At 38.6% G+C, this 15,090-nt stretch overlaps 1 protein-coding gene across 1 annotated transcript; it reads right to left on the bottom strand.

Moving 5' to 3' along the window:
- Positions 1-3,575: 3,575 nt before the first annotated feature.
- On the bottom strand, positions 3,576-14,850 carry LOC118388929 (1,25-dihydroxyvitamin D(3) 24-hydroxylase, mitochondrial-like). Its single transcript, XM_035778533.1, has 12 exons — positions 14,475-14,850; positions 14,122-14,312; positions 13,910-14,003; positions 13,728-13,821; positions 13,359-13,450; positions 12,738-12,849; positions 10,150-10,301; positions 9,125-9,291; positions 8,096-8,174; positions 7,791-7,988; positions 6,306-6,417; positions 3,576-3,891 (listed from the first exon to the last, which is right to left on the bottom strand). The coding sequence occupies exons 1-11, from the start codon at positions 14,733-14,735 to the stop codon at positions 6,307-6,309; spliced, it is 1,551 nt and encodes a 516-aa protein (XP_035634426.1). The 5' UTR covers positions 14,736-14,850; the 3' UTR covers positions 3,576-3,891; position 6,306.
- Positions 14,851-15,090: the final 240 nt, after the last annotated feature.

Here is a 15,090-nt window from a genome sequence, read left to right as displayed (position 1 = left end):
TGTTTTTTTGTCCTTAAACATGCCCTGATGGAGATCTGGTCCACTTAAAACTGGACTTTAGTTAAATATCATGATAAGGTGAATACACTTAACTTAAGAGGTCATCAATAAGGTACACAAATAGTGTAGAACAGTGTGATGCTTCAAATGCAGTATGTGTTTTTTTACAAATTAAAATACAAGACATTTTTCACTTGATGTGTTATGAGTCAACTTAAAAAGGCAGAATAAAAAACATGATATGCTCTGTAATGGCATACAGTTGAAGTCGGAAGTTTACAAACACTTAGGTTTACAAACACATTTCCTGTTAACAAACTATAGTTTTGCCAAGTTGGTTAGGACATCTACTTTGTGCATGACACAAGTCATTTTTCCAACAATTGTTTACAGACAGATTATTTCACTTATAATTCACTGTATAACAATTCCAGTGGGTGAGAAGTTTACATACACCAAGTTGACTGTGTCTTTAAACAGCTTGGAAAATTCCAGACAATTATGTCATAGCTTTAGAAGCTTCTGATAGGCTAATTGACATAATTTCAGTCAATTGGAGGTGTACCTGTTGATATATTTCAAGGCCTAATTTCAAACTCAGTGCCTCTTTGCTTGACATCCTGAGAAAATCAAAATAAATCAGCCAAGACCTCAGAAAACAATTATAAACCACTGCAAGGCTGGTTCATCCTTGGGAGAAATTTCCAAACACCTGAAGGTACCAAGTTCATCTGTGCAAACAATAGTACGCACGTATAAACACATGAGACCACGCAGCTGTCATACAGCTTAGGAAGGAGACACATCCTGTCTCTTAGAGATGAATGTACTTTGGTGCGAAAAGTGCAAATCAATCCCAGAACAACAGCAAAGGACTTGTGAAGATGCTGGAGGAAACAGATACAAAAGTATCTATATCCACAGAAGAACGAGTCCTATATCGACATAAACTGAAAGGCCGCTCAGCAAGGAAGAAGCCACTGCTCCAAAATCGCCATAAAAAAGACAGACTACGGTTTGCAACTGCACATGGGGACAAAGATCATACTTTTTGGAGAAATGTCCTCTGGTCTGATGAAACAAAAATAGAACTGTTTGGCCATAATGACCATGGTTATGTTTGGAGGAAAAGGGGGAGGCTTGCAAGCCGAAGAACACCATCCCAACTGTGAAGCACGGGGGTGGCAGCATCATGTTGTGGGGGTGCTTTGCTGCAGGAGGGACTGGTGCACTTCACAAAATAGATGGCATCATGAGGGAGGACAATTATGTGGATATATTGAAGCGACATCTCAAGACATCAGTCAAGATGTTTGTAGAAGGCTACCCAAAACGGTTGACCCAAGTTAAACAATTTTCAAGGCAATACTACCAACTACTAATTGAGTGTATGTAAACTTCTGACCCACTGGGAATGTGATGAAAGAAATAAAAGCTGAAATAAATTGTTCGCTCTACTATTATTCTGACATTTCACATTGTTAAAATAAAGTGGTGATCCTAACTGACCTAAAACAGGGAATTTTTACTAGGATTAAATGTCAGGAATTGTGAAAAACTGAGTTTATATGTATTTGGCTGAAGTGTATGTAAACTTCCGACTTCAACTGTAACTATATTATACTGATAATACTAATACATTGCTACAGAATTAATTTTACTATTTAATAATTACTAGATATGTAGGACATCATTTTCTTTTCAGACACAGAGCCTGTAATAAAGAGCTTGGAAGGTACAGTCTGTAATTTTAATGGTAGGTTTATTTGAACAGGGAGAGACAGAATAACAACAAAATCCAGAAAAAACATATGTAAAAAATGTTATTAATGCGTTTTTCTGGATTTTTGTTGTTGTTATTCTGTCTCTCACTGTTCAAATAAACCTATCATTAAAATTATAGACTGATCATTTCTTTGTCAGTGGACAAACATACAAAATCAGCAGGGGATTCAATACTTTTTTCCCTCACTGTATATAAGAATGCTGTTCAATCACTGTCCACTTTAATAATGGAACACTAGTCAACTTAATAATGTTTACATATTTTGCATTACTCCTCTCATATGTATATACTGTATACTATTCTACTGTATCTTAGTCTATGCCACTCTGACTCTGATTGCTCATCCAAATATTTATATATTCTCAATTCCATTCCTTTACTTTAGATTTCTGTGTATTGTGTGAAATGCTGTGAAATTGTTAGATATTACTTCACTGTTGGAGCTGGAAACACAAACATTTCACTATAACATCTGCTAAACACGGTGTTTGTGACCAATTTGATTTGATTTGATTTAGCTATGTCTTCTTGAATTTCCCGTTGCATGCAATTCAGCTTTTAGCTCCTATATATACCGAAAGAAAACTAAATGAAACATTACTGCAGATTCATTTTCACAATGTCAACATAAATGATGTAATAAGAAATTACATTATTATGTAATCCAGTCCAAATAAATTCCTTATTGAGATACAAGACATCTCGACTTTACCATAAAGTATCAGTTTTGAACAGTAGATGGCAGAAGTACACTGTCTTAAATACCCAGCGGTGTATTTCAATGTCTTGTGTGTGTGAAATTAAATAATAATATTAATTAAATATAATTTAATTGACTATGATGCAGTATGATCCAGACTGAAACCTTCTCCCTACAGGATGCCAATTGGTTAAAAAACCATTTAATATAATTCGTATTATTCTTATCAATAAGGCTCTAAAACAGAGTTATATCAGTTTGTCGACTGTCGACTTTTGATCACACATTGCCCCTTGCGGCATGGAGTTTATACCTGTATTCCTTTACCTACCTCTATCTTCTCTTTTTATAAGACGATATATCAGTAAGATACATGCAAATGCTATACCATGCTCCCACAAATACACTAAAATCACAAAGCAGAAATTAAGAATAGTATCACTTTTGTATTTCAGACGATTGAAACCAGATTAGTAAGAAATCCTTAACATTTACAGTGAGATAGACATATGAAGTCTACTATAATAGGTTCATATTATACCCGTCTATTACCATACAGCTACTTGTAATATTAAAGACAACTGTAGAAGATCACTGAATGGCAGAGGGGGGCAGTGTACATGACCTTTTATCGCTATAATATGTTTTGTTGCAAGAATAGACGTACTATGGTGTGTGGATAGTTGAAGTAGCTATTGCTAATGCAGGTTTGACTGAATAGGAGCCCTGAGCTGAGCACAAGAGCTGGTAAGATTACCATGGAGCATTCCATGACATTTTCACATGCAAATAGCACTTGATTACTATGATATACCAAAGCCATAAATCATTAGGTCCTTAGCTTTGGTGTGTGGCTATGATACAGTTGTACTAATCTTAAACCATATTCCGCAAAGTAATTACAATTTCAAACATTGAAAATACTGCAACAAAAAGAAAAAGTGGATGAAATATATTCTCTCTAAGAATTACAATTTCTTAAATGTACATCATGTTGACACTATTATTGCACTTCATACACAATGGAAAAAAAATACACAAGTAGCCTTTATACATGTAATGTATATACTTTAACATACAAAGACAACATATACAAAAGTCATAATTTATTTAACATTTTCGACATAAGAACAGTTGTTTAAGATTAGTGGGCAGTAAAGTGCAGTTGTCTTACAACACAAGCTAAAAGTTATTGGTCAACAAGTAGGCTAACTCTCATGGTTAATAGTATAAATGAATTTATATTAGTTTGAGGTATATGTGACAGGATTACATACAAATATATTTAGATCTGATATTTTCTCTTTGTTATTTACAGAGCAGCAATAAAGGGAGTCTCTCTGGACATTCAGGTCTAGAACTATTATCTTTCTGTAGTGAGGTCCAAATGATCTGTGTTTGAAGCCTGTTTTGGAGAAAATAACACATGGAATCAAATACAACATTTCACAACCTGCTAATATATGCTTTCTTATTTTTGTGGAGTTGAATGTACCTTTTTATAGTTATATATTGTGTGTTTATACAACGGGTGTGCCTATTGGTTAAAACCGCATTCTAGCTGGTGTCTATTCCACAAGTGTGTGTGTGTTATATTAATTTGAGATATGAGATATATATCTATTTATACAATATACAGTACCAGTCAAAGGTTTGGACACACCTACTCATTAAAGGGCTTCTCTTTATTTTTCCTCTTCTCTACATTGTAGAATAATAGTGAAGACATCAAAACCGATGCTCATGTGTCTTGGCTGTTCTTGCCATTATATGGACTTGGTATTTTACCAAATAGGGCTATCGTCTGTATACCACCACTACCTTATCACACCGCAACTGATTGGTTCAAACACATTAAGAAGGAAAGAAATTCCACAAATTCACTTTAACAAGGCACAGCTGTTAATTGAAATGCATTCCAGGTGACTACCTCATGAAGCTGGTTGAGAGAATGCCAAGAGTTGGCAAAGCTGTCATCAAGGCAAAGGGGGGCTACTATGAAGAATCTCAAATATAAAATATATTTTGATTTTATTAACATTTTTTGGGGTGCTTACATGATTCCATATGTGTTATTTCATAGTTTTGATGTCTTCGCTATTATTCTACAATGTAGAAAATAGTCAAAATAAAGAAAGTAGGTGTGTCCAAATTTTTGACTGGTACTGTATATATTGTCTTTACTCTGATTAACAGTGCATTCGGAAGGTATTCAGACCCTTGACTTTTCCCCCCAAAAAATGTTACAGCCTTGTTCTAAAATTGATTAAATATGTTTTTCCCCTCATCAATCTACTCACAATACCCCATAATGACAAAGAAAAAACAGGTTTTTGGACATTTTTAAAAATATACAAAAAAACAACTCAAATATCACATTTACAAAAGTGTTCAAACCATTTACTCAATATTTTGTTGAAGCACCCTTGGCAGCGATTACAGCCTTGAGTTGTATTGGGTATGACACTACAAGCTTGGCACATTAATATTTGGGGAGTTTCTCTCATTCCTCTCTGCAGATCCGCTCAACCTTTGTCAGGTTGGTTGAGGACCGTTGCAGCACAGATATTTTCAGGTCTTTCCAGGTTCATGTCCGGGATCTGGCTGGGCCACTCAAGGACATTCAAAGACTTTTCCCGAAGCCACTCCTGTGTTCATGGCTGTGTGCTTATTGTTATTGTCCTGTTGAAATGTGAACCTTCACCCCAGTCTGAGGTCCTGAGCGCTCTGGAGCATGTTTTCATCAAGGATCTCACTATACTTTGCTCCGTTCATCTTTGTCTCGATTCTGACTAGTCTCCCAGTCCCCGCCGCTAATAAACATCCCCACAGCAAGATGCTGCTACCACCATGCTTCACCGTAGGGATGGTGCCAGGTGTCCTCCAGATGCGATGCTCGGCATTCGGGCCAAAGAGTTCAATCTTGGTTTCACCAGACCAGAGAATCTTGTTTCTCATGGTCTGAGAGTCTTTAGGTGCCTTTTTTAGCAATTCCAAACGGGCTGTCATGTGCATTTTACTGAGGAGTGGCTTCTGTCTGGCCACTGTACCATAAAGGCCTGATTGGTGGAGTGCTACAGAGATGGTTGTACTTCTGGAAGGTTCTCCCAACTCCACAGAGGAACTCTAGAGCTCTGTCAGAGTGAACATCAGGTTCTTGGTCACCTCCCTGACCAAGGTCCTTCTCCCCCGATTGCTCAGTTTGGCCTGGCGGCCAGCTCTAGGAAGAGTCTTGGTCGTCCCAAACATCTTCCATTTAAGAATGATGTAGGCCAATGTGTTCTTGGGGATCTTCAATACTGCAGAAATATTTTGGTACCCTTCCACAGATCTGTGCCTTGACACAATCCTGTCTTGGAGCTCTACGGACAATTCCTTCGACCTCATGGCTTGGTTTTTGCTCTGACATGGACTGTCAACTGTGGAGCCGTATATAGACAGGTGTGTGCCTTTCAAATGATGTCCAATCAATTGAATTGACCGTGGAAACATCTTAAGGATGATCAATGGAAACACGATACACCTGAGCTTAATTTTGAGACTCATAGCAAAATGTCTGAATACTTATGTAAATAAGGTATTTCTGTTTTTATTTGGAATATATTTGCAAAAATGTATAAAAACCTGTTTTTGCTTTGTCATTATGGGGTAGTGTGTGTCGATTTCTGATTATTATTAAAAACATGTATTCCATTTTAGAATAAGACTAAGGTAACAAAATGTGGAAAAGTCGAGGGGTCTGAATACTTTCCGAAGGCACTGTAAGTTTCAGTATATGTATGATTTTGAGGTATATTCAATGGTGAAGGTTATTCTTACCTCATCGTCTAATGAAAGCCACAGGGAGTTCACGGTTGGGAACAAGCGTCCCCGAATGGATCGTTTCAACTGGTTCACTATCTGTCGCCACAATTTCATAATCTCTGATGACCTGATAGAAAGACGGGAAAAGGGAGCAATCATTAGATTATGAAGGGCATGTAAAAGGACAAACAGTATCAATTGAGGTAAGACTCACATGGTGACATAAAACCATTTTTAAAGGTTAACACACATTGCAGGACAAAGTCTTCTTGGAACATAAAGTTATAACACTGCCTTCAGAAAGTATTAACCCCTTGACTTTTTTCACATTTTGTTGTGTTACAGCCTGAATTCAATATGAATATAATGACAAAGTGAAAACATGTTTTTAGACATTTTTGCAAATATATTGAAAATTAAATACAGAAATATCTCATTTACATAAGTATTCACACCCCTAAGTCAATACATGTTTAAATGTTAGAATCACTGTTGGCAGCAATTACAGCTGTGAGTCTTTCTGGGTAAGTGTCTACAAGTTTTGCACACCAGTATTGTACAATATTTGCACATTGTTATTTAGAAAATGATTCAAGCTCTGCCAAGTTGGTTGTTGATCATTGTTAGACAGCCATTTTCAAGTCTTGCCATAGATTTTCAAGCCGGTTTAACTCAAAACTGTCACTAGACCACTTAAGAACATTCAATGTCATAAGCAACTCCAGTGTATATTTGTCCTTATGTTTTAAGTTATTGTCCTGCTGAAAGGTGAATTTGTCTCCCTGTGTCTGTTCGAAAGAACACTGAACCAGGTTTTTATCTAGGTTTTTACCTGTGCCTAGCTCTATTCTGTTACCTTTTATCCTAAAACAACTCTCTAGTCCATGCCGATAGCAAGCATACTCATAACATGACGCAGTCACCACCATGCTTGAAAATATGAAGAGTGGTACTCAGTGGTGTTGGATTTATGCCAAACCTAATGCTTTGTATTCAGGACATAAAGTTAATGTCTTTGTCACGTTTTGCCGTTTTACTTTAGTGCCTTATTGCAAACAGGATGTGGTAGTCAGATGATGTAGTCATAAAAAAATAATGTTCAACACTATGATTGCACACAGAGTGAGTCCATTCAACTTATGATGTTACTTGTTTAGCAGAGGTTTACTCCTGAACTTATTTAAGCTTGCCATAACAAAGGGGTTGAAAACTTATTGAGGCATTTCAGCTTTTTATTTTGAATGAATTTGTAGCAATTTCTAAAAACATAATTATTGGGGTATTGTATGTTGGCTAGTGACACAAAATATAAATTGAACCCATTTTCAATTCAGGCTAGAACACAACGTATGTGAAGAGGGACTGTACACATTGAAACCTGACGCAGGAAGACGGAGTAATATACTGTATATCGCCCACAGGTGTTAAGCCCAACCTGCGGTAATACTACAATGTTGGCAACTTGGTGGCCACTTTGGGGGCACAGGAAGTTGTTCTTACCCAGCAGAGTGCCAACTGCAACTGTAGCTCTGCCAGACGCCGCCCAATACACATCCTCTTCCCAACACCAAACGGCACATGGGCAAAGGGGTTGATGGTACTGCTCTCTTTTAGCCAACGCTCTGGCTTAAACCGGCTGCTGTCGTGGAAGTATTCCTCATTGGCACCCTGAGCATGGCTGTTGATCATCAACACTGTCTGCAAATGAAAAATAAAAATCAATCAAATCAAATGTTAAATGAGCCGAGACTGTAATCGCCCCAACATGAGCTCTTAAATGATGGAAAACGAAGTAATCAATTTACCCCCTTGGGAATGGAGTAATCCCCCAACACAGTGTCTTTGTCTAAGGTCCGACTCGTGAAGGGAACTGACGGCGATAACCTGCAGGAATTTGAAAAAAGTGTTTGGAAATATAGTCTTGAAGCAGGAGGATACATATACGTACGTGTAAGCTATTTAGGATCAGTTAAACATACGACAATTTGAAAGGAAAATAGCTAATTTGTCTAAATTCATAGACATTATCTGTGTGAGTTTCTGCATTAAACAACAACAAAAAAACACTTATAAATCGAAATGTCTGTATATTGATTAACCCTAAAATGTTTTTGTTTTCAACTCCAAATTGAGCCCTGTTTCAAATGATCACTCTTTGAGAATAACTTTTCCCGACGCGAGATGCGCATCACTTCACACTGCCAATTTTTTTAATTCGAAAAAATATTCTGTTCTATTTTATTCCGATATATCACGTAGTTTGTTTTACTATAAATTAGGTGTGTGTGTTGACTGTGATAAGGGCTTGGGAAATAAAAGTGTATTGTCTGCTAAATTAACAAAACAAGGCTATGCCATTGCACAGTAAATAGCAAGCTCCACTGCTGAGGTTACTGCCTTTTTGAAGATTGTGTTCCACAATATAATATAACTAGTTGACTTTGTTGTTTCAATAAATCAGTCTTAAATGGCCCTTGTTTTTTTATTGACTGAATATATATTGTGCAATTTAGAAATTAGGATTTGTTATCTGTCATGGTTACGATAAAAAGTACTCAAGTTCAATATATTTAATATGGATTCCCCTGTGAAGAAACAGTGCATAATTGCAGGAAATGGTTTAAAAATTGCAACAACAAATATTTGATTTATTTTTGTGTTTTCATTCAAAATTATTGTCATTTTTTTTGCGCACCCACTTTCAGACAAAGTCAAGCGCCCATGCCTCAACTAATTTGTTTTGGACTTGTGTACCGGTTTGAATGACATACAGTACACGATGACTGCAGTGTTATTGTTTTTGCGTCACATCCCAGTGGAATGTCTTACTGTACCTCATGGATTCCTTGAGGCAGGCCTTGATGTAGGGCATTCTCTGGAGGTGCTTGGCACTGGGAGTCTGACTAGCAGGCAGAACCTCTCTGATTTCTTGGAGCAGCTTCTTCTGAACGCAGGGGTTACGGGAGAGGTTGAAAATAGCCCACAGCATGCTGTTGGCAGTCTAGAAAGCATCAAGAGAGAGAGAGAGAGAGAGAGAGAGAGAGAGAGAGAGAGAGAGAGAGAGAGAGAGAGAGAGAGAGAGAGAGAGAGAGAGAGAGAGAGAGAGAGAGAGAGAGAGAGAGAGAGAGAGAGAGAGAGAGAGAGAGAGAGAGCGAGAGAGAGAGAGAGAGAGAGAGAGAGAGAGAGAGAGAGAGAGAGAGAGAGAGAGAGAGCGAGAGAGAGAGAGAGAGAGAGAGAGAGAGAGAGAGAGAGAGAGAGAGAGAGAGAGAGATGTCAGACTCATTCAGGGAGATACTATATACTGCATTCCATAGAGGGGGTCCTACAGTAGATGGAGCTGAGGAATGTGAGGGGTTCCTCAAGGGCTGTTTCTGTCACATCTGTCACATCTGGACTGCAGACCAGATTACCTCAGCCTTTGAACCACTACTATTACAGTTTGCACCGGTTTGTTTCTTCTCTCACAGGGAGGGAATACCACTTCAAGCGTAGAGTAAATTAGTTAAAACAATGTATGGGAGCAAGAAATGAAGTAAGGTGAAAGTCATCAACAATAAAGGAGTGTCGTGTTTTCCCCTCTTATTTTTCAGAGCAAAATAGGCGCTGGTGCAAGTGAATGATAAATCTGTCCCTGTTCTTGTTTGTACGACCAAGATTCAAATCCGGGGTCCCGCTAAGCTAAAACCTAGGCATTAAACAAGTCTTCAGGTGACAAGCAATGTAACTCATCACAGTTCCCTGGAAAAATTAGAGGACTATCACACTTCAGTGTTGTGACGCTAAATTATTAGCAAGGATACTCATCATGCAAGTGTGGTTCACCCAACCATCTCTGTTACATTTGTCAACTGATCCTTACCGTCTCCACTCCTCCGATCTGGAGCTCTGTGATGGCGGCGTACAGCTCTTTCTTGGACAGGTCACTGTGGCGGTAGATGTCACACAGGAAGTCGTCACTGGGCCCTGTTGCCCCTGCATGGCTCTTTATCTTCTTGTCAATGTAGATTTTGGCTGAGGACAACAACAAGAGACAAACGCGAAATAATTAACTGAAAGATATTTTTTTTAAAGCTAGGTAATTATGACTGCATATAGTCCATTTTTAAAGCCATTCGAAATGGTCAACTTTATTCACCAAAACATGGATTCTATTTGTGAAAAGCTGTAACCAGTCATAAACAATCATAATTGTAAACCTCTACAAACAAGTAAACGATATTTAACAAGCCATAAAATGCCCTCACTTCCACTCCCTATCGCTACTTTCAAAAGCCCTCAACCATCTTTTATCTACTGAACCTGGCCACGAGGATCATTTTTATTTATTTAACCTTTATTTAACTAGGCAAGTCACTTAAGAACAAATTCTTAATTACAATGACGTATAGGAGGGGAATGAGAGTTGAGCCCCCTTAAATGCAACACAAATCAAAATAATGCTAATGCTTCGAACTGCTACAATGGTAAAAGCTTTTTCAAAATCAGTGGAACCCAAGACTGTTCCCAGGGCAGGCCTGGTTGTAGCTAGCTAGATATGTTTGATTTGGCATCGGGGACAATTTTAGGATTTTACCTAAACCTAACTTTTTTTTCTAACCTTAACCTAATTCTGCTAACATGCTTCGTTAATTCGCCTAACCTGTCATGTTAACTATCCTAACCTGCTGTGTAAGTACTCAACCTGCTATGAAAAGTCACTTCTGCAAGTCAAAACTGGCAGACCTGCCCTGAGAGCAGTGTGAGTATCCACTAATGCGATACAGCCCACCTCTGTGGTTTAAAAAGAAAAATCCCATTGTGACTGCACTTGTCATCCCCGTGACAGTCCTGTATTTTAGTCCCTTTTCATGTGTCCCGACTTTTCTTTTTACAAGAAGGTTGTTTTGTCACCAAGGAGTATCGATTAATCAAGGCTACAAGAGTGAAGTTCTAATGACGATCGCCAAATGTCATTACACTTTGTGTTTTTGATTGGATGCAGGAATTATTTGGGTGGACTGAATGTGCGTAGGTAGCCTACTTTTTTTAAGTGATTTGTTTGACAATCAGATGAAAACATTGTACATGTTTTTCCTTTTTCCAATGACATGTCTTGACAATTAGGCCTAAAAGCCACACACACACACACACACACACACACACACACACACACACACACACACACACACACACACACACACACACACACACACACAACACACACACACCACACACACACAAAATAGAGCCCCCCCCACACCTGTGTATATACATATATGTGTGTGTAAGAGAGGGTGGACAGGTGCCTACAAGCCACCGGCAAAAGCAAGCAGCACAACAAACGATCCGTAGCAAGGCCCTGAGCCAACATTCCACTCCCATGTCTCCTCCTCCCCTCCATCCCTGTTCCCGCTACTACAAATATTTGGCAGTGTTCTCCCCCTTAGGTCATCCGGTTTACTACAACTCTGATTGTGTTGTGTAAGAGGGGGTGAGCCAAGTACATGGATCGCAGACAGTGGTGTAAAGTACTTAAGTAAACATGCTCAAACACTACTAAAGTAATTATAGGGGTATCGGTACTTTATAATTTATATTTGACAACTTTTACTTCAGTGTATTCATAAATAAAATGAAAATACCTTTTACTCCCTACATTTTCCGTGACACCCAAAAGTACTGGTTACATTTCGAACACTTAGCAGGACAGGAAAATGGTCCAATTCATCCCTACTGCCTCTGATCTGGCAGACTCACTAAACACAAATGCATCATTTGTAAATTATCTCTGAGTGTTGGAGTGTGTTCTGGCTATTTGTACAAAGCAAAAACAAGAAAATGGTGCTGTCTGCTTTGCTTAATATAAGGAATTTGAAATGACTTTTACATTTTGATACTTAAGTATATTTTAGCAATTACATTTACTTTGATACTTAAGTATATTTAGAACCACATACTTTTAGACTTTTACTCAAGTAGTATTTTGCTGGGTGACTTTTACTTGAGTAGTTTTCTGTTAAGGTATCAATACTTTTACTCAAATATCACAATTGAGTACTTTTTTCCACCACTCATCGCAGAGGCACCCGGTTCATATCTCTCTCTCTCTCCTATCACCTGACTGGAAATTTGCTCAAAGCGGTGTAATAGGTCATCTGGACACGCTCCGGGTGGAAGGATTGGGGGGTGTCAAGAGAGGGGTTGGAAGTGAATGTGGCAGGCATTGAGGTTTCATCAGAGGGAGAGATGACATGGAGATGAGGACACTTAGAGGGAGGGCAGTTGGAAGTGACTAGGGGGGGTGCTTTAGCGGTGGTTGGGTGCGATGTGGTTGCTTTAGTGGTGGTTGGGAGCGAGATCAGGGGGCATTGAGGTTTTAGGGTGAGAGAGTGTACATGGAGGGGAGGTTTCTTTAGAGGGATGGGGAGGGGACCGAGAGTCGGGGGGCATTGTAGGAGGAGTTTTTACCTGTACTGAATATACGGTCCCATGCCGTGGTGTGGTCCTGCCATGTTTTGGTGTTCAGTTTTTTGTGGAGCTCCACTGGCGTGACCATCATGGCGCCAAATGTGCTCATCATCTACACATCCGCAGAGAGAGAGAGAGGGGAAGAGAGAGAGAGAGAGAGAGACTTTAAATGTAACAATCAAATAAAGACATACAGTACATGACAATGTAACAATTTATAGTTGCAACCAGTCATTTTCAAAGTCTACCTCCAGTGTTTCAATATCAACTTATAGCACAGGACCATGGTTACTATAACAAAATGTTGTTTAAAAGATGTTGTAAATACATGCATGTCTCCTGGCTGCTGAAGATATTAGTTTGCCCCGGTAAATTCCTGCCTGCCCAGAGACCAGTTTCAGATAGTCTACTGATTCATCAGTAATTGTAGCAGTGGTGATTAGCCCACTCACTAAAGTGAACTGCACTCTATCTATAGGCTCAGAGCGATATCGCAGTATAGCTCTGTCACAAAAAGATCACTAAGATCATCCCCAAGCCAGGGGTTTTCAGCTGCACCCACAATACCTGTATCACTATATGCAGATAGTAACTGGATGTGTAAAATCAATGACCACTTACCGTCTTTATGGATGTGATAAAGGTCATAGCCTCCTCATTGACATTGTCATGCAGAAGTCCGAAGCGTTTGTCGTAGAGCACGAGGCAAATGGCTGTAATTAGATAATAAAACATTGAAAACATTAATTGAGCAACAACATGCATTAATGTGTTATTGATTTAACTTTTCCTCAGTAGCAAATCAATTATAATGTTCATTCATTCTAATAAGACTTTTACTTAATTTTGTTTAAAAAAAATGCAATTATCATTAAAATAATTCAAATGATTTAATACATCCACATTACATATAAGCAAAAAATCTATATTGTAAATATGTATATCTAGCCACAAATATGTTATTTATATTATAAACAATAGGCTACTTACTCTCCATTGACCATTTATTCAATTCGAAGTACAAGTCCACAAATTGTCCATTGTCAGTCACTTTCCCAATTCTACTAACGAAATCGGCCAACACCTACATTTTGGAGACAATAAAAAGTCATTATTTGATCAAATTCACCTTGAAATGTGCAGTTTTAACGCAGGTAAATGATCTTACAAACCTGGTTTATTTTTCCATCAAGTTTCGCGACTTCTGTGGGTTTCATAAATTTCTGCTGAAACGTGCTTCTCACCCTCTGCCAGTCTTCCCCTTCCCTGAAAATAATCAGGAAATATATTCATTAGTAGGCTACGTCTGTTAAAATAGATTACCTGTGTATTTCTGTTGAGCAAATAGCATGATATCATAGGAATACTGAAAAGTGCCAATTACAGAATAAGAAGTCCATATGCCTCGTCTCTTAAGTCTCGGTATGCTTTCCAGGGTTTGATCTCCAGACGCTGTGGGTAAGCGCTCTCCTTTCTGTAGAGTGCCTCCACTAAGCAAGGTGCGCCAATATGGACCGATTCAAAGGAGCCGAGTTTCATCCGGAAAATCTTTCCGAATTTCTTATGGTAATCAATCTAAAAGGAAGAAATATCAGACACAAAACATTTCATCCACAAATAAAACAACTTCATTATTTATTCAAATGTAATAAAATAAAACATCTGTCGAATTGTTTTTAGTTTTTATTCTTCATCGTATTATTCTTCTCGTTATAATATATTTTTGTTATAATTTACCAATGCATTGTGTTGTCTTTGCAGCCCTCCTTTGAGTAGCAGTTCTATCAAACTTCCAAATAAGGGCCAGTTGTTGGGTCCAGGTATCGAGTCCAGGCTCTGAGTCTGCGAGGGAAGACTGTGTCGACAAGGCGCAACCAATGTAGCATCCTTCGGGTTCAGGACGCACACTGAAGATGTTGGCTTGAAGTGCTGCAAACCAACCGTTTTCTTTTTTAACAATTCTACTATCTGTGGTACCTTTTGGATTTGTGCCCTCATTCTCGTGCTGTGATAGGCTAATAAAGAATAAATACTGGGACACGAATGAATGTATTTGCTTTGTTGGAAACTTGGACGTTTCAGTGTTCTCGTTTCTTGGAACTGTGACGCCTATCACAATATATATACTCTGACAATGTTTATTCATAACCAATCAGGGATCGGGCTTGCATGGTGTGGCGGGCGAGCCCACACCATTCATTTATGGATCCAAACTGTGAGGATCGCATGACCCCAGACAGACGCAGAAAGTGCGCTTGCCTCATCACTTATAAATAAACATATCGGCCTAAACTGAAGGTGACGCAGTTCGCTTGAACCATCAGCAGTCACACTATGAGGGCATGTCAGCGAT

This window comes from Oncorhynchus keta, chromosome 10 (genome assembly GCF_023373465.1).
Source record: "Oncorhynchus keta strain PuntledgeMale-10-30-2019 chromosome 10, Oket_V2, whole genome shotgun sequence".
NCBI lineage: Eukaryota > Metazoa > Chordata > Actinopteri > Salmoniformes > Salmonidae > Oncorhynchus > Oncorhynchus keta.
The sequence above is the reverse complement of the archived record's forward strand: the minus strand, read 5'-3'. Positions and strand labels throughout refer to the sequence as shown.

Bases quoted from the DNA above. Each gene is read 5' to 3' on its own strand.
- LOC118388929 (XM_035778533.1), bottom strand. From the start codon at position 14,735: ATGAGGGCACAAATCCAAAAGGTACCACAGATAGTAGAATTGTTAAAA. The intron at 10,302-12,737 runs GTAAAAACTCCT...TGTTGTCCTCAG, and splicing joins GGACCGTATATTCAGTACAG to CCAAAATCTACATTGACAAG. The intron at 6,418-7,790 runs GTAAGAACAACT...TCTTTCTATCAG, and splicing joins TGCAGTTGGCACTCTGCTGG to GTCATCAGAGATTATGAAAT.